This window comes from Molossus molossus, unplaced genomic scaffold, assembly GCF_014108415.1.
Source record: "Molossus molossus isolate mMolMol1 unplaced genomic scaffold, mMolMol1.p scaffold_m16_p_3, whole genome shotgun sequence".
Classification (NCBI taxonomy): domain Eukaryota; kingdom Metazoa; phylum Chordata; class Mammalia; order Chiroptera; family Molossidae; genus Molossus; species Molossus molossus.
In genome coordinates, this window is record NW_023425366.1 from 15803331 (window position 1) to 15826090 (window position 22760).

Genomic DNA, 22760 nt, shown 5'->3' on the forward strand with positions numbered 1-22760 from the left:
ATTCCTCCCACCCCCACCCCTTATGTTGCTATCCAAACTGTCATTATTCATGGGAAAATTTTTTTTAAAAGTCTGATATGTGCTAAACTATGAGATATTTACAAAGACAACTACATAACTTGTATGGTTTCTTTTTTTAAAGGTAAGAATATTTTAAACTTAGGATGGCAATTTTGTTACTAACATAACATTTAGTACAAATACTATTTGGCTAAGTGTAGCAATTTATCTCAAGTAAATAAATGTTTCAATACAAGATTTGGCATTACATTTAACCATAATCACATCCTGGCCTTTATGTAATACTTTGTCATAGGTTTTACAGAAAATAAAATATGTACACATACGTGCACATAGGCATATACACTTGCTTGTACACACACAAACTCACCCCTTCATAAAGCAAAGAATAATTTTGTATACATGAGCCAGGGAAAATACCCATTAAAACAGTGGTTGCAACTTTGTCTTGATATTAGACTTTCAAGAGTTGCAATTGTTTTTCTGAGTGGGGAAAAAATGGTTGGGCTTTGAAACATGTAAAAGATTTCCCAGATAATTCCAATCATGCTGAGAGCCCTCGCACCAATTAAAATGGACCTGTACTACTTTCTTCTACTTAACGTAAACTAGACGCTGCTACAATCCCAGCTTGTCTAGACCTGGAGGGGTTGAATGTCCCAAGCAGGCAGCGGCTGCTCCAGTCGTTATGAGAAACAGAAGAAAAGAAAATCCTCGTGGTATTTCTCTTGGAACAACATGAAAACCAAGGAAGCACATACATTCAGTATCAAAACGTACTGTTGGCATGAGATGCTGGGGTAAGAGGTACAAAAATACATTAAACATAAAATGGAATCTTGACCAAAAGGAAAAATATAGTATGATGTTACAATTCAGAATGCCATGTTTACCTAGGGAGAAACGTTTAGTCCGGCCAAGCAAAGACTGAAGTTTGGTTTTGCTGGACGTTATCACCAACACCAGCATGAGGACCATTTCCTGCAGCTAGAAACACACGTCGACCTGTGTGCCCAATGGTTGCAGACCACCGTCCACCAGGATTTACTGTGCTCTGCACGGAAATGCCACTTGTGTTTGTTTGTTTGACCGTATTAGCAAATTAGGCAGATGCTTGTGCGCTGAGACGAAGCGGACCTCTGAACACACCATGACCGGTGTTGTGGTCAATGGGTTTGAAGTCAGACGTGCTCTGAAGCTGTCAGACCGCAAACCACTGAGAGCTTAACTTTCTGTAACGTTGCTGAGGCATGTGCTAGGTCAGCCACAGCTTCGTGGGCTCCCCCTCAGGGAACGTGGGTGTGGAACCCAAGAGAGGCCCCTGGAGGAAGGTGCCGAGGCTGTTCTAGCTGTGACGATGAGGCAAACCGGTGTGAGAAGGGACCCCGAGAAAGATGGGGAGGGCGGGAAGCGAAGTAGGACAGAGTCTAAGGGAGAGTCAGGACCGCAGAACAGAATGGGGAGCAAGGGGATGAGAAGTAGAAAAGCTGGAAAAAGAAAGAAGCAGGATTTGATTTTCTAGTAATGATATCCGAGAAGTTTCTATAGGAGACATTTTTGAGAAGGCACGTAGACAAGAGACAACAATCTGGAAGAAAAAGTAGTGGCGTTGGCTCTGAATCAGGGTAATGACAACAGTCTCTGTCCAAGCACTGTGGTTGACATCCCCTTCCCGGACCAAGGCACGGGGTCACAGCCCGATAGCACTCCCTGGAGCCCGGGAGAACCAGGGCCACACGACCCCCACTGAGACACTGAACGCCAGGCCAGGAAGTGACCACACTAGGAAATCTCAGCCGTGGCACATGGGAGGACCACACGGCACAGACTTTGTTCTTGAAATGGCACACAAGCCCATCAAGCCAGAGGCCAGGGGCCATTTAGGATATCATTAAATAATACTAGGGTGGGTGGCCACAGGACAGGCATGGAAAGAACGAATGTTCTTAATGAGCATTTTGAGTTGTTAAAAGGAAAAGATTAAATTTTGTAAAATACAACCTGATTATAATGTTAGAGACAAGCTAGTTTTAAAAGATTTTTTACATCGAGTACTCAAAACAACAAAAATTAGCATTGAAAGAGGGTTGAGGTGAACTTGTTGAGGTGTCTTGTGATTAACTGAAAAAATTAAAAGCAACTTCCCAGGTTTAGAAGAGATAACCAAGTAACAGCACAGGCTGAGGGGACAGGGGCTTCGATAACCTACAAGTTCAATATGGGTCAACAGTGTGGTATCGAAGCTGAAAAAAATTAGTGGGCCCTTAAGTCTAATTACAGAAGTATTGTGCTCAGGTGAGGAATGAGCTGGACAAGTCATCTGGTCTAACGCTCTCGGATATTCTTGAGGCAGAACCCAGCACTGCTACCTTCTACCAAAGTTTATATTCACCAATAACATTGTCAGAATTGTCTAATAAAATTTCCCAAGAATGTGAGGCTGAAGAAGTCCCGATCAAGGATCCATGTCCCGTGTGTGTCTGCCCCTTGGCCACTGTGTGGCCTCAGGCTGATTCCCATCCCCAGCTGAGTGTCCTGTCTCACCAAAGAGCACGTGTGGTTACCGTAAAGTGTGTCACTGCTACTGGAGGAACAGCCAAGCCGTCTTCCCATACTCAGAACAGCAAGAAATACTTCACCTTTGGGTTAGGGTGCCGGCCGATGACAAGGCGGACGGGTCCTGGGGGGCATTTGCTCAGGATGGCGTGGACTTTGCTTAACGCAGCGTGGCGGACGTTGACCGAGTTCACTTCCAGGATTTGATCTCCGCGGCTAGGGAGGCAACGTAATCAACACGGTGCTGACAGTCGGCTTTCTACAAGGTTTCCTTCCGGAAGGGGGCTACCATACGGTATCTTTCCTGAATACTTTAACGTATTCCATCTTTGCATACATGGGAAAGAGCAACCCATTCATGTAAACACATTAGGTTTTAAATTGGCAAAAGCCATTAGCTTATCTACCACATTTCTAGAAGTCGTAGTTACATAAAATAGATAATAAGGACAACGACGCAGGCTGCCAGTGCTCAAGCATGGAGCGTATACCAGGCACTGCCTGAAGTCATCCACATAACGGTGCTTCACGAGGTATTATTATTCCCATTATGCAGAGAAGACCACAGGCTCAGAGAGGTCATCCAGAGGTCACACACTGCTGAACCCAGGTCTCTCTACCTCTTGATCATCACATGATGCCCCTCGACCACCATCAATTTCTTTTTTCCTACCATCTTGAAATGATTATTGTAATATAATTTAAGGAGGAAATATCTGAAGCTCAAAGGTTACCCAAGAATTTGTAAAAACGTTTCAAATTTGAACAAATGAGAAATTGAGGACAAGATGCCCATTTTTGACTTGAAATTATAGGGAGAGAAGTCAGTACGAGAGAACAAAGACTCTTTATACGGGTTTTGAAGAATGTTCATTTGGCAGGCTCCAGACATATGGAACCATTCAAAAAAGAAACATCATCTTGGGATGTCATTAAAGGATTTTTTTCCCCTTGGGTTCCAAAAGTATATTTTCTTTAATGTACTTTGGATGATTTGCTAATTTTTTTTTTCATATGGAAATTCATTCTAATGATTAACTAAAAACATAATATAATCTATTAACAGGGCCCCAAAATGGCAACCTCAAGGAATGTCATTTTGACAATTCCTCGACTGCTCAAGGACCTAGAAGCTTATAGAGAAAGGTGATACCGTTTGCTTGGAGTGCTATGTGTAATATGTGTACATTCTTGGGAAGTTTAGGTGGGCACAGACCCATCGCTACTATTTAACAGAACACCTAGGCATGTCTTGTATAAACAGAATACCCAGGCTACAACCCAGTGAGCTGGACTGAGAAATCAGACACGCAGTGACTTCAGACAGTAAGTATCTAGATATCACCACTCAAAAAGAAATAAAACTACAGGAAAGGTTCAAGAGATTGCACTTAATAGTAAAAGCCTCCGGTTCAAGGGCATGACTTGAGGACTCTCATTGTAGCCAGTGATCCTGAACCATTAAGAGCAAATGGATTTTACAGAACTGAATATAAAAGTGAAAGAAAATATTTAGATAATCATAGTTATCTGTATAGTGTTGTGCTTTGTCATTTCTGAAACGGGACCTCGGTGTCCAAATAGAAGAACAACATAGAAAAAGCCAAGATCCAGGGATCTCTAATGCAACCAACTTTCATTTATACGAGCTTTTCATCTTTGGAGAAGCTCTTCACTATAATCCTGGCTGGATTTCTGCAAATGATACACAGGGCCAGAACCCTGCAAAGGAATGTAATGGGGCAGGTTGCTTACATGTGAGTGTATTCAAACCTGTACTGTCGGGTTTACAACGCACCTCAGGTTGCTCTCCATCTTGGCCACGGACCCTGGGGCAAGGCTGTGGATGTAGATGCCCGGAGGGCTGTTCTCCAGAGCCAGGCAGCAGGCACCGATGCCCAGTCCGACTCTGGGCTCTGCGAGAGGCATCGACCAAAGGGAAAACAACAACACAAAGAAGCATAAGCGATGTGAGGCTGCACGGATGTATCTAACCAGACTCGGCATGGAAATCCTGCTTTTCTGTGTCCACATTGCCACAGGCGGTTCATGAAATGAGCCCACGGCAGAACCACGGCTAACACTGGATGGTGACTTAGTCAGTGGTCTGCTCTCTTCCTCTAAAGAGCCTCTCAAATCTAGTGTTTTGGAAACAGGCAGAGTTGAAGCAATATATTTTATTCTGGATATACAAGTTCGGGTTTTCTGTGATCTTTCGTTTGATCACCGAAGCTTGTGATTGTTTAATTGCGTCTCTATTTCTACACGTGGTGAGGAGGGAAAGAAAACAAAGATGAAAAGCAGTAGGATGTGGGGATCACCCATGACTTAGTTACTGGTGTTCACTGTATTCCTACCTGCAATCTTTTATTCTTTAAAACTTTTAGCCCTAGAATTAAGCTGGTTAGTGGTTTTTTAAAACACGAGTCTCGGACACACCGTGATTCATCTGCAGAGAGCTTACAGGGCTGTGGGCTACTGGTAACTGCCCTTTACTTTAGCAAAATGATGAAAATCTCCACTTTTGCTCCCACTGTCTATTTAGAGAAAACCTATACAGCAGACTGTTCCAAAGGATCGATTGATAGAAAAAATATAAGAAGTTAACCTAGGAACAAATAAGACACTGCTATTGAGAGCATGTAACTATGGTGTGAATGGCTGGTGGCACCTTTGTTGAGCGTCACTTCCATGACAATTCTGTCCTTGGGCCCAGGGGCCTTCCGCCCCAGGGACGAAGAGCCGCTCTCATCGGAGCCCGCCGCTGGGGTTCCCCCACTGACGTTGAAGTTCGGGGAGCTGGATCTGCTCATGTGTGTGGGTGTTGAGCAGGGCGTGAGGCTTGGACTCAGTAACTTGGTGCGGACTGTTAGCACGAACAACCCGCTCCGGATTTGCTGAGAAAACAAAAAGAAAGTAGAGCTAAAACATTCAGACTGCCCCTAAGTCGAAGGGTGAAAATGAACAAACAGAAAACCAAACGCAAGCCGGAAGGAAATGAAGAAAAACATAAGAAAATAAAGGACATCAATAAGAATGCTGTTACCTTAAAGGTATGAATGGCTTCTTGAAACGTCAAGCCTTTTATTGGTATTCCATTTACATCTAGGATTTCATCCCCTAGTGACCAAACAGGAGAATTACATTAACGGCAAGCCCGACTTTACGGGAATCTATCTGCTCCGTCAGTAAGAGGCGCGCATACCACAGGGCCCCTGATTTACAACTCTATAAAAGGACTTTTATTGTTCCAATCCACTTTCCTTAGCTTAGCTCCCAGGAATGCCACAAAATGGGACAATGAATGGCAATACAGTCTTTTGCAGTAACTCTGTATTTCCGTCGTTAATTAAAACAACTTAGGGAAGCATCAAGGTCTTATTCTTTAGCCATTGCCAAGTTTAATAACAGATGTCTTATGTTTAGAGATCAAACTGCAAAAACTGAGTCCCAAGTCTTTTCTCATGGTCTTTGTTTAAAAACCGAAACCCCCTGGCAATGAAGCATGAACACACAGGCCTCTGAGCCTGGAGAATCATCACAGAGCAGGGATAATGGTTTCAATAATACAGACAAAACACTTGCGAGATACTATTCAGGAATGGCAGCCCCACCTCTAGAAATAGTCTAGATGCTTGGTCTTATTGGTGACGTTCCAGGTTCTCAGTCATTAAGCCGGCCAGTTATCATACGCTTCGACATGAGAAACTATCGTAGGCTAACGTCAAATTGCATACACATTCTCTCTTCCTCCCCTCCACCCCATCCTGGACTCATCTTCCACCCCAAGAAGGTACAGTTAGGTCATTTTCAAGCTGTTGATAGTATCTGCTGGGAATAGAAAAGAACTCGGACATCCTGTTGACTTACCAGAGTTTGTTTCTAGTTTGTACTCTTGTAACATGGTCTGTTTTTTAAAATAACAGTTCATCAGAAACACTACAAGGGGCCCCCGAAAGAAGCAGCTGGGCCTTGCACAGCAGTGCAGGACAGAAGGGGGACTTCCCTCACCGTTAACAGAGTGCAAAGCAGCACAAGGACTCATTCCCCTCCCACAGGCCACCAGTCCCAGGAGCACCCTGTGCGCTTGATTAAAGGAACCCTGTGCAGGAGTTCAAATGCAGCGGACCCCCCACACCCGTTATGTGCCTTCCCATGAACACAGTGACAGAAGTTGTAAAATAAGGGAAAGAATCATCTAACAATCACCTGGCATAACTGATTATTCAACTCGGGTGAGGTTTTGGGTTTGCTTCCACGTGGGAAAGGATGGAAACATTAAAATGGTTGCTCATGCTCTTAAAAATCTCGATACAAGATTTTAAAAAGACAGACCATTCATTCAACAGGTTGAAAATCCACTTCGATGACTTGTTTTTATTGTAAATGAACATAGATGAAAAAAAGCATTAGGAAGAATCAAGTGCTATTAATCTTTCCTAACTATTGATCCCCCCATCCCCATTCTGCTCCCCCTACCCGCACGGCAGGATAAATGTCAATCAAGTAAACACATGACATAGGCGTTATGAAAATGCTCAGCTGCTGGAGCTGACCTTGTTCTGTACAGACACGAACACCACCGGGAGTTGACCCTTCCTCTAAGACAGATACATAAATACTCTGCCATCCAGACATTAAGCCTGGTCATGTCTCATCATTAGCACACAGGCTTCTAGGGTCACTGCCTGAAAAAGGAGACTCAAATGCATTCTATCAGTTAATTAAAAAACAGTTTAACCCAGCAGCACCTATAGTTTGGGCCAAGCGAAAAGAACAGTCACACCATTTTTGAAGGTAACTAGAAATATTGTGATTTCATCACTTCATGAAGGAAGCATATTAATAAAATGAAAAAAAAAATCAGAATTCATCAGTAAGTTTTGGGGATCCGATGTACAGCATGATGACTATAGTTAACAATACTATGTTATATTCTTGAAAATTGTTAAGAGAGTAGATATATTTTTAAAATTTATTAATTAAATTATTTTTGTTACAGATGTTCTCCCCCCCAGGTACCCTTCTCCTGACCCCCACCCCCCCGCATTGTTGTCTATGTCCACTGGTTTTGCATACATGCATATAAGTTCTTTGGTTTATCTCGTCCCTCGCCCCTCCTCTGAGGTCTGTCAGTCTGAACCATACTCCTTTCTATATCTCTGGGTCTATTTTGTTCATTGTATTCCACAAATAAGTGAGATTATGTGGTATCTGTCTTTCTCTTTTTGGCTTATTTTGCTCAGCATAATACTCTCCAGGTCCCTCCATGTCATCTCAAAGGATAAGAGATCTCTCTTTCTTACGGCTGCATAGTACTCCATTGTGTATTTGTACCACAGCTTTTTTATCTACTCATCTAGTGATGGACACTTGGGCTGTTTCCAGATCTTAGAAATTGTAGGTGGTGCTGCTATGAACATGGGGGTACATATATTCTTTCTGATTGGTGTTTCAGGCTTCTTAGGATCTATTCCTAGAAGTGGGATCACTGAGTCAAATGGCAGATCAATTTTTAATTTTTTGAGGAAACCCCATATTGTTTTCCATAGTGGCTGCACCAGTCTGCATTCCAACCAGCAGTGTACTAGAGTCCCCTTTTCTCCACACCCTCACCAGCACTTGTTGTTTGATGTTTTGTTGATGGCAGCATTCTGGCAGGTGTGAGGTGATACCTCATTGTTGTTTTAATTTGCATCTTAAGAGAATAGATCCTAAATGTTCTCACCATACACACAAAACAGGTGATGAGAGGGGATGGAGATGTTAACTAACTTCATTGTACTAATCATTTCACAATATATAAGTGTATCAAACCATGTCACACACCTTAAACTTACACAATGTTATTCATCAATTACATCTCTCCATAAAGCAGGGTGGGGAGAGCACATGTTTAGTATGTTACTTTGTGGAAAAATGGTAGGTGCTATGGAGAATGTTAAAGATTTTTACGTATCCATCCCTCAGGCAAGGACGGACCACAAATTCTCAGGAATGTTCAAGGCAAGGACTAAGGGAATAAGGTAGATATGTAAAGACCCAAATAAAAATAGCAAGCCACAATTCACATATTATCTCATTTAATCCTCACAACAGGTTGGTACTGATTCCCCAAGTTTACAACTGAGGAAAGTGAAGCTCAGGTCACAGCTGCCCAAGGTCACGATGTGCTAAGTGTGGGATCCAGCCCAGGTCGACTCGACTCCCCAGGCAGCAGCCCCAGCTGCTGCCCACTCCTTCCAGCTTGCAAGGGGGGGGTTCTCATGGAGTCAAAGCTCACCCCCACGGAGGACCACCAAGAAGCTTTCTCCTACCTTCTTTGAGTCTTCCATCCTCTGCAGCTGATCCATTTGGGAAAATGGTCTTGACAAAAATCCCCATCTGTCCTCGAATGCAGTCGCGACCTCCAGCAATGCTAAAGCCAAGGCCCTACACCCAGAGCACACGGAGGTCCAGATGTCACTGTGGAATTTCACTGAAGACATTTGCCCATTTCAGTAGTCCACTGAGGGCCTCCTCCCCGCTGGAGGGTTCAACAGAGGTGTCCTCCCCCTCCCCAGTCATGCCCATAGTTAAGCTCACTACCTATAAATTCAAGTTCGTGTTCCCTTCTCCATGCCCCCCTCTTGTCCCCAACATCTATTTGTATAGTGCTAGCTATGCATCATATTAAAGGGAGAAAATTTGAGGTTGAAGCATATGAAATTGCCAATATTTGACAATCTCTGATCTCCAAAAATGGCAATGTCACATGGATCAACAAATAGCTCACGAGAGTCATTTCACATTATTTGGGTGCCATGTTCGTTTTATTCTTCTGTTTCAGTGTTCTTATTTTGTGTAATATCAAATGAACATTTTGAAATTTGTATAACAATCAAGTTACATGCATTATTTTCTTTATGATCATATCAATATCATGAAATTCATTCAAAAGGTGTTGCTCAGTGGATTAAGCACTGTCCCATGCACCAAGAGGTCACTGGTTCAATTCCTGGTCAGGGCATATGCCTGGGTTGAGGACTTGATCCCCAGTAGGGGGTGTGTGGGAGGCAGGTGATAGATGTTTTGCTCTCATAGATGTTTCTTTCTTTCTTTCTTTTTTTAATCCTCCACATTTTTGCATTTATCTTCAGATAGAGCAAGAAGGAGAGAGGGAGGAAGAGAGAGAGAGGAACATCGATGTGAGAGACACACATCAAGTAGTTGCCACCCACACGACCCCAACCAGGGCCGGGGACAAGCTGAAAACGAGGTACGTGCCCTTAGCGGGAGCCGAACCTGGGACTCTCCGGTCCGTGGGCCAACGCTCTAACTCTGAGCCCAACCAGCCAGGGCTCACCGATGTTCCTTTCTCTCCCCACGCTCTCCTTCTGAGGTAAACTGGGAGTACTCCCTGAACCTGCAGGGTCTGCTTTTCTCTCAACAGCGGTGAAAGTCGGGGCATTCACTTCACCAGCAATTCTGCCCTCATGGCCGGGTGTTGGTGACCTCTCAAATCAAAAGGGCAAAGGGTGTGACCCCCCTACTCAGAGGTCCACAGGGAAGGACCCCCAGGAATCCATGGTGCACGCAAAGGCCACATAATCTACTCCTGTTGAAATGTCCTTTTATTTCATATAAAAACAACAATAAAAAGTAACCATTTAAAAAATCTATGCGAATATTCACCTGGAGGGCAAACAGTGGGCAGAGAGGAGCTCACCTTGCCTTTTTCTTTGTACAGCCCAATGATGGAGATGACGGAGGGCCGGATGAGTCTCCAGGGGGACTCCACCTGCGTGGTGCTCAGGGACCGGGTGGACTTCTTCACGATGTGGTACTCCTGCAAGTCAGCAGACAGCAGCGTCACTGCGAGTCTCGCCTGGCCTTCTGTTGCCTCCGGCGTGACATACATTCCGATTTGGAAAACCTGTTGTCTTTTGGGTTAGATGGCCATTCCTCCCTGGTCCAGCGGCTTAAAGAAAGTTTATTATAAATAACACCCGAGGGCCCCAGCTGGGTGGCTCAGTTGGTTGGAGCATCGTCCCATATACCAAAAGGTTGCAGGTTTGATTCCTGGTCAGGGCACATCCCTGGTCGGGGCACCTACAGGAGGCAACCCATCAATGTTTCTCTCTTACATTAATGTTTCTCTCTCTCTCTTCCTTTCTCTCTCTGATAAAACATCAATGAAAACATATCCTCAGGTGAGGATTGAAAAATAATAACAATTAAGCCCTGGCTGATTTGGCTCAGCAGTTAGAGTGCAGCCCACGGACTGGAGAGACCCGGGTTCGGTTCCCGCTAAAGGCACGCACCTCGGTTGCAGTTTGTCCCCCGCCTGGGGTTGGGGTTGTGTGAGTGGCAGCCATTCGATGTGGCTCTCTCACATTGATGTTTCGCTTTCTCTCTTCCTCTCTCCCTCTCACTCTATCTGAAGATAAATGCAAAAATGTCCTCGGGTGAGGATAAAAAAAATTAATCATAACAATGAAAAAATAAAATAAAATGCTTTAAGTAACACTGGAGGAAGAGCCCCCTTTGCAATAAACCGCCACCCCTTCTTCCTCCCCGGGAGGAGCAGCTCAGAGGCCCAGCTGTTTGGTTTTTCTTTCCTCAACTGCACTCCATGGGCCCTTCTTCTTACTTTCTGGACTGGAGTCAGGAACCAGTAACCCAGAGGCCTCAGCGACGTAGGGTGACCACCCCGGGGTCCGAGTCTCCCTTGGAAGTCACCCCCTACTCCTTCTCCAAGTTCACAATCATGGTTGGAAAGCATTCCCCATTTTAAGCTTAATTCACTCACTTAAAAACTTAGTAAGCCCTTGTTTCTTATAAAAGCCAAACCACAAACCCGGACAACGGTTATTCTGCACAAAACATGCCTCAGAGAACCGTCACAGCTTCAGTGCTAATCCGTCACCCTCGCACACTGAAGTGTTTCCCCGGGAGCTGCATTTCCCTCCCAGGCACACAGCACGCAAACCCCCCTCTCCTCATCCTGGCCGTCACCCCAGGAGAGAGCGTGTAAGCGGGCACACTATTTATAACATAAGCAAGAGAGTCTACTAATCTAAAGTCTAGTTCCTTGCTATTCTTCTTACAATAAATTTCTTGAATGACAGATAATTCAGCATAGTAAAAAAAAAAAAAAAAACCACTTCATATTTAAGATGAGAAGAGAGACATCAGAAATCGTTTTTATCCTTAATGAGCCTATTCTACCCTCCAAGGTAGAAGCGAGATGTCTGCTAATGATAGTTTTGTATTCCTGGCAGCTTAGAATAATTATACTTTGCAGTTTTACAAACCGTCTGCCAGCTATGTTGGTCTCCCAGACTTCGATTCAATAAAAAAAACGACGTTGGCTTGGCAAGATTACCACCCTTTTACTGAACCCACCGTGGAAACGGCCGGCACAGCCTGTGGGCTTCCAACCCTAGAACAGAGGCGCGTGCGGGACCTCTCCGCTCACCCGTCTCCGGCAGCCTCATTCCATCTCCCCTCCGGGAACCGGTGGGCAGCACGGGCCTGCTGCACCGTCCAGACACATGCTGTCCAACGGGGAGCCACCGGCCCCCTGCGGCTGTCTGTACTTAGTGAGGATGAATGAAAATGAAAAGGACAGCCCTCAGTCTCACTAGCCTCCCTCCATGTGCTCAGGAGACACCTGCGGCTGCTCCGTAGGACAGGACTTTCCATCACTGCGCACACTCTAATGGGCGGCTCTATTCCAGACAGTGCTTCTTAGTGGAGGAAGAGACAATAAGAACAAAAGAAAGGCGAAGCCTGGGAGACAAGGGAGAGGTCAGAAAATAGGAAGACGAGACAGCAGAAAGGACAATTTAAAGAGGAAAAGAAGTATTTTCTCTCAAATCTTTACTAGCCATGCTCTGTGCTCCTGGAAGCCTGGCTGGAAATAGGTATGTGCCGGCTGCAGATAGGGTCGTTCCCCAAAGGGCGCGCCTCGGAGCAGACAGCCCCGCTGATGGCAGCCAGCCCGGTTGCAAGTCCGCCCTGACACCGCGGCTCTCTCCAAGCCGGTTCATCTCCTCGCGCTGCAGGTCCAACTGGGTCGTTCCCAGCAGGGCACGGATGTGTCTCCAGTCTGGAGGAGTTTGCACCAGGTCCCAAGCAAGGTTTTTGCTCTGCTTTCTTTTGCTGCTCCAACTCAAGATGCCTTTGGGTGGACTCAACAAAAAACAGCCCGATCAGCCACTGCCTCGGACATGTGGGTGCTGTTCACGTTGCTGGCCAGGTGAGCCTTCGCAGGGGCTCTGGCGTGTCACTTTGAACAAAGACTTCACCTCCTTGATTTCAGTTGTCCTAGCTGTAGAACGGCGACCACACATTAAAAGCAAGGCCTGCTCGGGTGTCCTGGCCAGGGCCTCCTAGGTCTCCGAGCGAGTCTCCCAGGGCTCTGCAGCCATTGCGGCTTCAACCTCCCCGGCCCCACCGACGGTGCGTGGGCTCCCCAGAGACTGAGCCTGCCTCCAACTTGGTTATGAGACGTCACCCAGTTTCAGCGGGGCCGAGGATGAAGTCACTAGGAGGAGTCCCTGTTCAGAGTTATGGAGCCCTGGACACCTACGGGGACAGGCCCTGGAATACTAACATCACCACCCACTTCGGCCTCTCTGCAGCCCCCTCTGACCCTGGCTGTTTGAGTCATCACCGTGGAACAGGCAGGACCCCAGGCCCAGCGGAGACACACACCACACACTCCCTTCCCTCTTTCACATGGCCCAGATCCACCCTCCCAGCCGGTACACTGAACCGGTGGTGGTGGTTCAGCAGACCGGAGTGCCGCTGCCTCCCGGCGCTGGAGGCAGCTCTGGGCTCCAGAGCACACGGCAGGGAGGGCTCAGGACGCCAAGACCCAGCAAAGAGTTACTTATTTATTTATTTTGTCCTCACCCGAGGACACTTTTACATTCATTTTCAAATAGAGCGGGAGGGAGAGAGGGAGGAAGAGAGAGAGAGAAACATTGAGAGACACATGGACTGGATGCCACCCACATGACCCCAACCAAGGCCGGAGACGAACTGCAACCGAGGTACCTGCCCTTAGCGGGAGCCGAACCCGGGACTCTCTGGTCTGTGGGCTGATGCTCTAACCGCTGAGCTAACCTGGCCAGGGCAAAGGGGTTATTTTTCTCTGCTGTTTTCAAATACTAGGCTCTTGCTGGTCTTTGAAAGAATGACAGGAAGCCTAGAGATGCAGGGGTGGAAGCACACTCCGCGAGGCTCTGCGGCACTGCCTACCTGCGCTGTCCCTGAAGACCCCAGCAGCTGGGGCAGAGAGTGCTTGCGGCCATCGCGGGACACTTCCAGCATCCTGGCCCGGGGGTCCCCATTCCGCACCATCAGTTCGTTATATTCTTCAACAGACTCTAGTCGGTGCACACCCCCTGAAACACACAGGAGAAAAGGACATGGCATGATATGGGACAAAACAGAAGCTTAGGAGCACACATGGGCATAATAAACCTATCGCATTTACACCACATTCATGGTCTTCAGAAGGTCTGGTGTCCAATTCTTGCAAAGCACCAAGCTCACCACGGTCTACCCTCAGGCTCTGCACAGTTTGGTGTGTGTGGAAGCCATTACTGCCAGATCATGAAGAAAGTGCCGGTTTCTGAAGGGACCAGGTAAGTGCAATGTATATACTTCAGCCAAGTAAGATGTAACTGTGGTTGATAAGGCGATAAACAACAGTGAGAATGCTCTCAGCACATGGTTTTCTAGTGATGGAGGAATATCACTTTGTGGTTGGTCTAGTTCCATTGTTGGGGCAGATGGGTATTTTTCATGTATAATAATGACTTTTAATTATTTTTATTTTTATCCTCACCGGCAGACATTTTTGCATGTATCTTCAGATAGAGTGGGAGGGAGAGAGGGAGGAAGAGAGGGAGAGAAACTTCGATGTGAGAGAGACACACTGAGTGGCCGCCACCCACACGATCCCAACCAGGGCCGTGGACAAACTGCAACTGAGGAACATGCCCTTAGCGGGAACTGAACCCAGGACTCTCTGGTGCACAGGCCAACGCTCTAAACATTGAGCCAAACTGGCCAGGGATATAATAATGACTTTTAAAACACACTTAAAAGAATGATAACAACTTACCGAAATGTGCACAATATGGACATAAACAACAAAGCTGGGGACGGGGTGGGGAGGGATGGGGAGGAGGGTGGCCATGGGGGAAAAAGGAGAAACATCTGTAACAAAAATAGCTTAATAAAAAAATAAATTAAAAAAAGAAATGTGCACAAATAAGTGTACAGTTCCATGAAATTTCACAAAGTGGATGTACCTCTAACCAACACCCAAACCAAGAAACAGAATCTTGTCAGAACCCAGAAGCCCGTTTTGTGCCACTAACCACCCCTCACCCAAGGGTAACCATTATCCCAATTTCTAACATCATAGATTACTTTTGCCTACTTTCGACCTTTCGCTAAATGAACACATACAATATGTATTTCGTGTGTATCTGGCTCATCATCCTTAGCATTTGTTTGTGAAATTCCACCATGCTGTTGCATGCCAATAGATGGTTCATTCCATTTCTGTGTACCATTTCATTGCATAAACATGTCACAATTCATTTATCTCTTCTTTTGCTGATGGACATTTGGTTTGTTTCCAGTTTTAGGTCTAGAACAAGGGTCAGCAAATTTTTTGGAAAAGGCGAGATAGTCAATGTGTTAGGCTTTATGGGCCACAAATGGTCTCTGTTGCATATTCTTTACAAAACTTTTTTACAACCCACTAAAAATTCAGAAAGCATTTCTGGCTCATGGGCCATACAAATATAGCCATGGGCAGTAGTTTGCTGACCCTAATCTAGAATATGCTGTCACTGAACATTCTCATAGATGTCATGTCTGTTGAGTGTAGACCTAGGAGTGCAGTGGCTGGGTGACAGGTATACATGCACCTTTACCAACATCGTATCACCACTGTGTGTGACTTCTAGTTTCTCCACATCTGTGTCACACTTAGCTGCATCAGTCTTTTTACTTTCAGCCACTCTGGTGAATGTAGCCGGCATATCATTGTGGTTTTAATTTACATCTTTTTGTTGACCAATGAGCTAGAGATTCTTTTAAAATATTCATTGGCTGTTTTTCTTTTGTCAAGTTGTAAAGTGCCTATTGAAGTGTTCATTCTTTTATTGGGTTTCTCTTTTGTTGTTGATTTATAGAATTTTACTTTTGTTACTATATTTTGGATACTTGGATAGATTGTGGGATCTATGTACTGTAATTATCTTCTCTATGTTTGTGACTTGCCTTGGCACTCTCTTAGTGTTATTTTTTGATGAGCAAAAGTTCTTAATTTTCAAATATATAGATTTTTTTCCTTTTTGGTTGGCACTTTTGGGTCCTGTTTAAGAAATTTGCATGGTAATGATTTTTAAAGACACCCTTATCAGTCCCTCCTTTATATTATATGCCACTTAAAAAGATACTTTAAGGGACTTTAATCTTAAATGATGTCTTAATTACACTAACTGTAGTAGCTGTAATCACATTACATTATTTACATTATACACGATGTCAGCGATTTCCAATCTTTTCCATCTCATGGGACACACAAACTAATTACTAAAATTTGGCGGCACATGAAAAAAATACACATTTTTTGCCAATCTGACAAAAACATAGGTATAATTTTGATTTAATCAACTGACTGGCTATTGTTGTGTGGGCTGTTGCTATTTTTTTTATTTGGCAATCTAAGGGAACAGAGGTCAGTGCCCCTGACTAGTCAGGTATTGCATGTTTTAAAATTCTCGTGGCGCACCAGTTAAAAATCGCTGTACTACATATTTATCTATATCTATATCTATATCTATATCTATATCTATATCTATATCTATATCTATATCTATATCTATATCATCTATATCTATATATTTCTGTGAATATAGCTATACATACATACAGATTCTTTTGGAATATCAAGCTATCCTGGACCATGTAATATTTTATTTGATGACCTAAAATTTCAATTTACCTAAAAGTTTTTCATGGGATAAAATAAGCTGATTCTGTACTCTTTTACAAATAATATATTGATGAATTTCTAATATTGATGAAAAGACAGAATAGGTCTGACGCAGTTATTTCAAAATGGACATCACTAAAGCCTTGGTTTTTCAGAAGCTGAATAATAACTTTGTTACACAGGTTTTCAAGCACCTGAAATTCCTTTGCAGTCAAATAAAATTTTCCACTTAAAAAAAAAAAAATCACACGCCTAAGGCATGAACATGGATAAATCAAAAATACCAAAATTAAAAGGGAATCCTGCTGGCGAAAAAGGAGGTATGAAGTAATGAAAACTCAGGTTAGAATTTCAGAAAAAATGTTCCATGAAATCGCTTTAGTCATTTTTGGAGCCAGACTGGGCAAAAATCATAGTGGAAATGGCTGGAACCTCTTTACAGAGCCTCCTTAATAATTCATGACCAGATTAATCTCTCTTGGCGTGCTTGCTCATCTGAAAAAGATTTATTAGAAGAAAATTCCTTTGGAGTTGACAGGGAGGCACTTGCCATCCACAGAAAAGAAACCACATACAGTAGTGTCTGTGGATAATACACTGATATGTGAATACCAGAGTGACTCAATTTAAGAAAATATGAAATAAATACCCAAGTTTACAGGATGGACAAATAAGGAGCTCATCACATTAAAATCTGTCTTCAGATGTCTGTAGACTGAACATATGTCACAGCACTGAACGCAGACCCAATCCCTTAAGCCTCTTTAACAGGTCTCCAAATTGCTTTTCCAGCCTTATCTCCCACTGCCCAGCTACACAAACCCATTCCTCCAGCCTGCTGATTCTCAAAGGAGAGGATCTGACCAAAACTGGCATCCTTTCCAAAACCGGGGAGCATATAAATCTCTCTCGACGTTTCACCCAACTTCGCCGGCACCCTCACCTCCCTCCGCCCCGCGCGTCTGCTTTCTCCTAAGCGCTCCTACGAGCTCTGCTGGACGGAATCACTCCTACTGACCAGTTACTGGATCTTGCAGACAGATGCGGAGGAAAAACAGTTACCCTAAACGTCTCTAACCAATTTTCCCCCATCGCCCCTAAGCGTTTCTCATGCATCCCCCCACCACCACCACATCGCCACCCGTTTTTCTTTGCTTCTGTTCCACCAAATCCTGTCCAGGTCCTGGCCCTTCTTTATTTTGCATCCTCTGAATGTCCCCTCCTGCCCTGAGCGCCACAACCCAGAGAGACCTCCAGTCTCTGCCCCTCTGTGCAGGCCTTATCGTGGCCTACACCGACTGACCTCTTCCTGTCTCAGCCCACTGAAGCACCTTGTCCTCCTTGTCCTCGGGAGGGAGCGGAGAGGACGATGCTAAGGGTGATGGGACAGGGATGACAACGGTGCTGTAGCCACCACACGGGGAGGGCCTGCGGCGGCCGCACTTCAGAGTGGCGCAGCCATACGCATTCCGTCGGCTCCGTCTTTCCACAAGGCCTGGCGCCCAGAGGGCACTCCGTTGACTGGCAGGGTAAATGAGGAACAGAGGGCCAGAGAAGGGGAGTCACTTGCCCCACGCCCCAGCTGGCAGTGGCAGAGCTGGGCAGTGCTTCTTGCCCACGTCTACATCTCTCTGCCTGTCTGGGAAGAACCTGGGGAGGGAGGGTGGCAGCCACTTGTGGTGAACAGCCGCCAGCCCTGGATTCACTGCTCAGCCGAACGAAAGGAACGAGCAGAGTTAGGGAGTCATGGATCTGAAGGTCCTCAGCTAGACCCCCTCCCCACATCTCCATCTATGAATCCCCAGGCTGGGGAACAGGATTTTTGTCAACATCCTCAGTCGAGGGGTAGGTGAGAACTCAGTCTGGGAGGCAGATCTTTTTGGTGGCACTGGATGAGTGGCCTTTGGGATTCCCTTAATGTCTCTGGTCTCAGCCACTGAACGAGGACCGTGACTGCACTGGTTTCAAAGGTCCCTCATATTTTCCCAGAGCTCAGTGGCCCTGCCCTGGGAACCATGTATAAGGCATTGATCAACTCTGCCAAGACCTCTGACCTAGAGATCTCATCTATGTTCCTGTGACTTCTGGTTCCAAACACACAGGGTTTAAATGTAGTCAGTTGTCCCTTGGGCTGAAGGGGAGCTGGTCTTTGCATACAAGGAACTTTGGCATGATGTCTCTCCTTCTACCTGTCAGCCTCTGGTCCTCACCCTGTTCTTGTCACACACCCACATTCTAGCATTGGCTCAGACAGACACTAACTATTCTGAGTTACAAAGTCACCCATTTTATTACTCAAAAAACAACACTGATGTATTTTATGGTCCTAGAACTGCCATCTCACCTGAGAACAACTGAGCAGAGGGCGGCAGTGGGGGAGGGGTGCCCTTGTTTGACCGGCACAGATTTGATGGCAGGAAGAGGAAATGGGCTTTTTAGGATGTTAACATAATGCTTTGTGCCAGCTGCTTTCATGTGAGTTTATTATTTTTATTAACAAACAATCTGCTCAACCTGTCAGTATTATCATCCTTTTTCAGGAGGGACATGGAGGTCCAGGGACGTTCAGGAACCCGCCCCAGGCGTCAGGTAACCTGCGGCTGAGGGGAGCAGGTGGTTGTGCCAACCTTCCAAACCCTGCCTGTCATGCTCTACGGATGTCTCATGTGGACGGGGGCCAGGGCCAACTTCTCCGTCGGGCCAAGACAGTGCCGAGCAACCGCACCTCTTCTGGTGGCCCATAAAAATGTTTTAATTTCTTTTAAATTCAGAAGGAAAAAAATAAACATAATTATAGTAATGACTAGCCAAGCATGAGTCCAGCTTGCAACTTTATACCAATGTGGTCATCGAACACAATTTCTTTTTTTTTTTAATCCTCACCAGAGGACATTTTTCCATTCTTTGTTCAGATAGAGCGGGAGGGAAAGAGAGAAAGAGAGAGAGAGAGAAACATCGACGTGAAAGGGACACATCGAGTGGTCACCACCCGCATGACCCAACCAGGGTCGGGGACAAACTGCAATGGAGGTACATGCCCTTAGCGGGAACCGAACCCGGGTCTCTCTGGACCACAGGCCGACGCTCTAACCGCTGAGCCAAACCGGCTAGGGCTTGAACACAGTTTCTAGTATACTTTTCATAGGGGAGTGAGCCCGTCAAGGCAGACATGACTAGGACCTGCGGAAGTCCTGGGCTCCCAGCATGTACCCTCTGCTTTAACACTGACTCTCCCCTCAGGGCACAGACCAGCTGCCACGAGGATGTGCCCAGGAAATGTCAAAGCTGCAACTCCACCCCACCCCACGTAGCTGAAATACAGGATTGATATATAAATAGCCCTTTGCCCCTGGTTCTGGTGGACCCGGAGCTTGGGGGAGAGGTATATTTGCTGGGAAAATAGGCCACCAGCAATATTCCATAGTGAAAGGGTCACCTGAAGTCCTACTGAAGTAAATGAACCACATACATAGAAATCTTAAATTGAAGCAGAGACAGAGAGGCTGACATTCACTTACTGTGACTCAAAAATACTGATGTGCAAAGCCAGGCTGAATGCAGTTTTATGCCTGGGACGTGCACTGTCTAAAGGAAAGACACCTTTGGCTCTGGCCAGGGAGCTCAGCTGGTTAGAGTGCTGCCCCGATATGCCAAGGTTGTAGGTTCAATTCTTGGTCAGGGCACATACAAGAATCAACCAATGAATGCATCAATAAGTGAAACAAGCCCTGGCTGGTTGCTCAGTGGTTAGAGTGTTGGCTTGCAATCCAGAGACGCCCGGGTTTGGTTCCCGCTAAGGGCATGTACCTTGGTTGCTGTTTGTTTCCGGCCCTGGTTGGGTCGTGCAGGTGGCAGCCACTCGATGTGTCCATTTCACGAGGATGTCTCTCTCTCTCTTTCTCTCTCCCTCCCTCTTTCTCTCTGCCTCCCACTCCATCTGAACAAAAAATGGAAAAATGTCCTTGGGTGAGGATAAAAATAGTAATAATAATAATAAGGGAAATCAACTGTGAGTTTTCAAGGGAAAAAATAACTCATCGTGCTGCTACTGATATATTCCCGCTCCTGCGCCTGGAGGCTCATTTTCAGGAAGACGACGTCAGGCGAAGCGCCACCTACCTGAAAGGCGACTTTTCAGCTTCATTTTACTGCTGCCCTGCTTGGGACTTTCCAGGTTTCCCTTGCAGTCCTCGGAGCCGCAGTCTTGGGGCTCGCCTGCCCCAGGGATCTGAAACACAAGGGGCGCAGAGCTGAGGGGAGAGGCTGGCTCAGTCCTTCCCGAGAGCTCATCTCAGGGCTCGAGGGGCAGCGTGGCCGGGGCGCAGGACGGAAGACCGCCCTGCGGGGGACCTGGGACCAGGCAGGCTCTCCCTGCCCTCGCACCGCACGGCGGGAGCTGGGAGGGTTCTTTCTTTTTCCCCTCTCATTTTTATTAATTTATTTTTGTTTCAGATGTTTCTCCTTTCCTCCCATAGACACCCTCCTCCCCATCTCGTGCCCCCCACCCCCCCAGCATTGTCGTCTATGTCCACTGGTTATGCACTGGTTCCTCTCACCCCCCACACCCCCCCGCCCTCCTCCTCTGAGGTCTGTCAGTCTGAACCGTGCTCCTTTCTATGTCTCTGACCCGGGAGGTTTCCAAGTCTGCAGGGCTCTGGGGGTCTTTTCATTTCTTGAGAAAACTTGCTGGACAAGATCACTAATATAGTCAAAAGCCACAGCTAGAGCTCAGGTCTCTTGACTTGTGGGTTAGTGCAAGTTGCAACAAACATGACACCAGAAATTTAAACTCAATTCTAAGGTTCTTAAGATACAGTAAATGTTGATTTTGTGGCAGCCAAATAACCACACCCCTCGGGTCACCCAGATGTTCCATGTGTTACACTTCTGAGTCCTGACTGAATGCCTCCAAGAATCAAGCATGGCCCAGGCTACGTGGAGGCGTCCACACGAAGTCAGCCCGCACACCTGCGAGTTGTATGTCTACTATCAGATCCCTGCAGGCGATGCAGACAGCATGACCCTAACGCCCACTGGGTCCTCCTTCTGAGAAAGAAACAAAAAGCCCCAAACTATGTTTACTAGAGAGGAGATCTATGCACTGAGAGTATTTATAAAAAATTGGGCGTGGGGTTAGGGGGGTAAATTTACATGTATAAAACTTTGCAGATACATCAAACAGTGTGCCTTCTCATTTGAAATTTTATTTTTCTTTGAGGTCCTAGAGGAAATAAAGTCATATTAATTAAAATAGATAAGATTCTTGTGAAGGAACATATATGTACTTTAAAATAACGGAAGATACCCTTTAACACTCAGAAGCCATTGGAAAGTCATGTAATTATAATGTGAAAAACCTCTGCATTTTAATGGATAACAAACATTATACATCGTATCTAAAATTCTGTATATGAAAATGTATAAAGTGAGCAGTAAGAGTAATCTCCCAGGTAACCCCCCTTTTGAGAGGCAACTGTTTCTATATAAAGTGTATGTGATACATAAGATTTGGAATATTTCCCCTTTGCCCTCAAGTAATCTTCTAGATGAGAAACAGGGCAAAAAAGGTCTGAGAAATGAGGAGATATAGGCAAATGGGGGGGGAGGGTGGCTTGGGAAAACAAATTAATCATGATATATAAAACTAAGATAAATTTGGTGAATTCCTATTACAATGTCAGGGACTGGCAGGTATCCAGGTTCAAATGATGAAGAAAAGGCAAGAATAGAATCTTGAAGATGATTTCAGAGATTCTCTAGAGGGATGTCTTCCCAACCCCAAATTGTGACACTAATTCATGCACCGTACGAAAAAACCATCTTGAAGTCATGCCAGAGACCTGGGGCATAGGAGACATGCAAATAGAAAACACAGGGAGGAGCCTCTCCTTTGCTTGGTTTAAAATGTTATGGAAAGAACCTGTCTCCAGATTGTAAACAGCAATTACGGGAGAGAGAGTTAAGGTCCTGGTTCTTGCTGGTTACACCACCTGACTCAGGCTATCAGCCTACCGAGAAAGGTAGCCCTTGGGTTTGTAAGTCATTACCCCTCTGGTGCCCACTACGTGGGCAGCTTATTATACAGTGGCCAAGGCCCAAATCATCAGAAAGCCTGTTTGAGAAGCTCATGTCAAGAGAGAAAAACCATCCCAGCCCACTGTTTCCTTCATCC

At 45.6% G+C, this 22760-nt stretch overlaps 1 protein-coding gene across 1 annotated transcript in view; it reads right to left on the reverse strand.

The window, feature by feature from the left end:
• The window catches only part of PDZD2 (PDZ domain containing 2), a 218118-nt gene that overhangs the window by 23845 nt on the left and 171513 nt on the right, over positions 1–22760 (reverse strand). Inside the window, exons 6-13 of the mRNA XM_036278868.1 lie at positions 20708–20816; positions 13828–13973; positions 10286–10405; positions 8895–9009; positions 5624–5697; positions 5249–5474; positions 4376–4493; positions 2661–2793 (exon numbers count right to left, since the gene is read on the reverse strand). Of these exons, the coding sequence (XP_036134761.1) occupies positions 2661–2793; positions 4376–4493; positions 5249–5474; positions 5624–5697; positions 8895–9009; positions 10286–10405; positions 13828–13973; positions 20708–20816 (1041 nt within the window). The remainder of the gene's footprint in view (positions 1–2660; positions 2794–4375; positions 4494–5248; positions 5475–5623; positions 5698–8894; positions 9010–10285; positions 10406–13827; positions 13974–20707; positions 20817–22760) is intronic.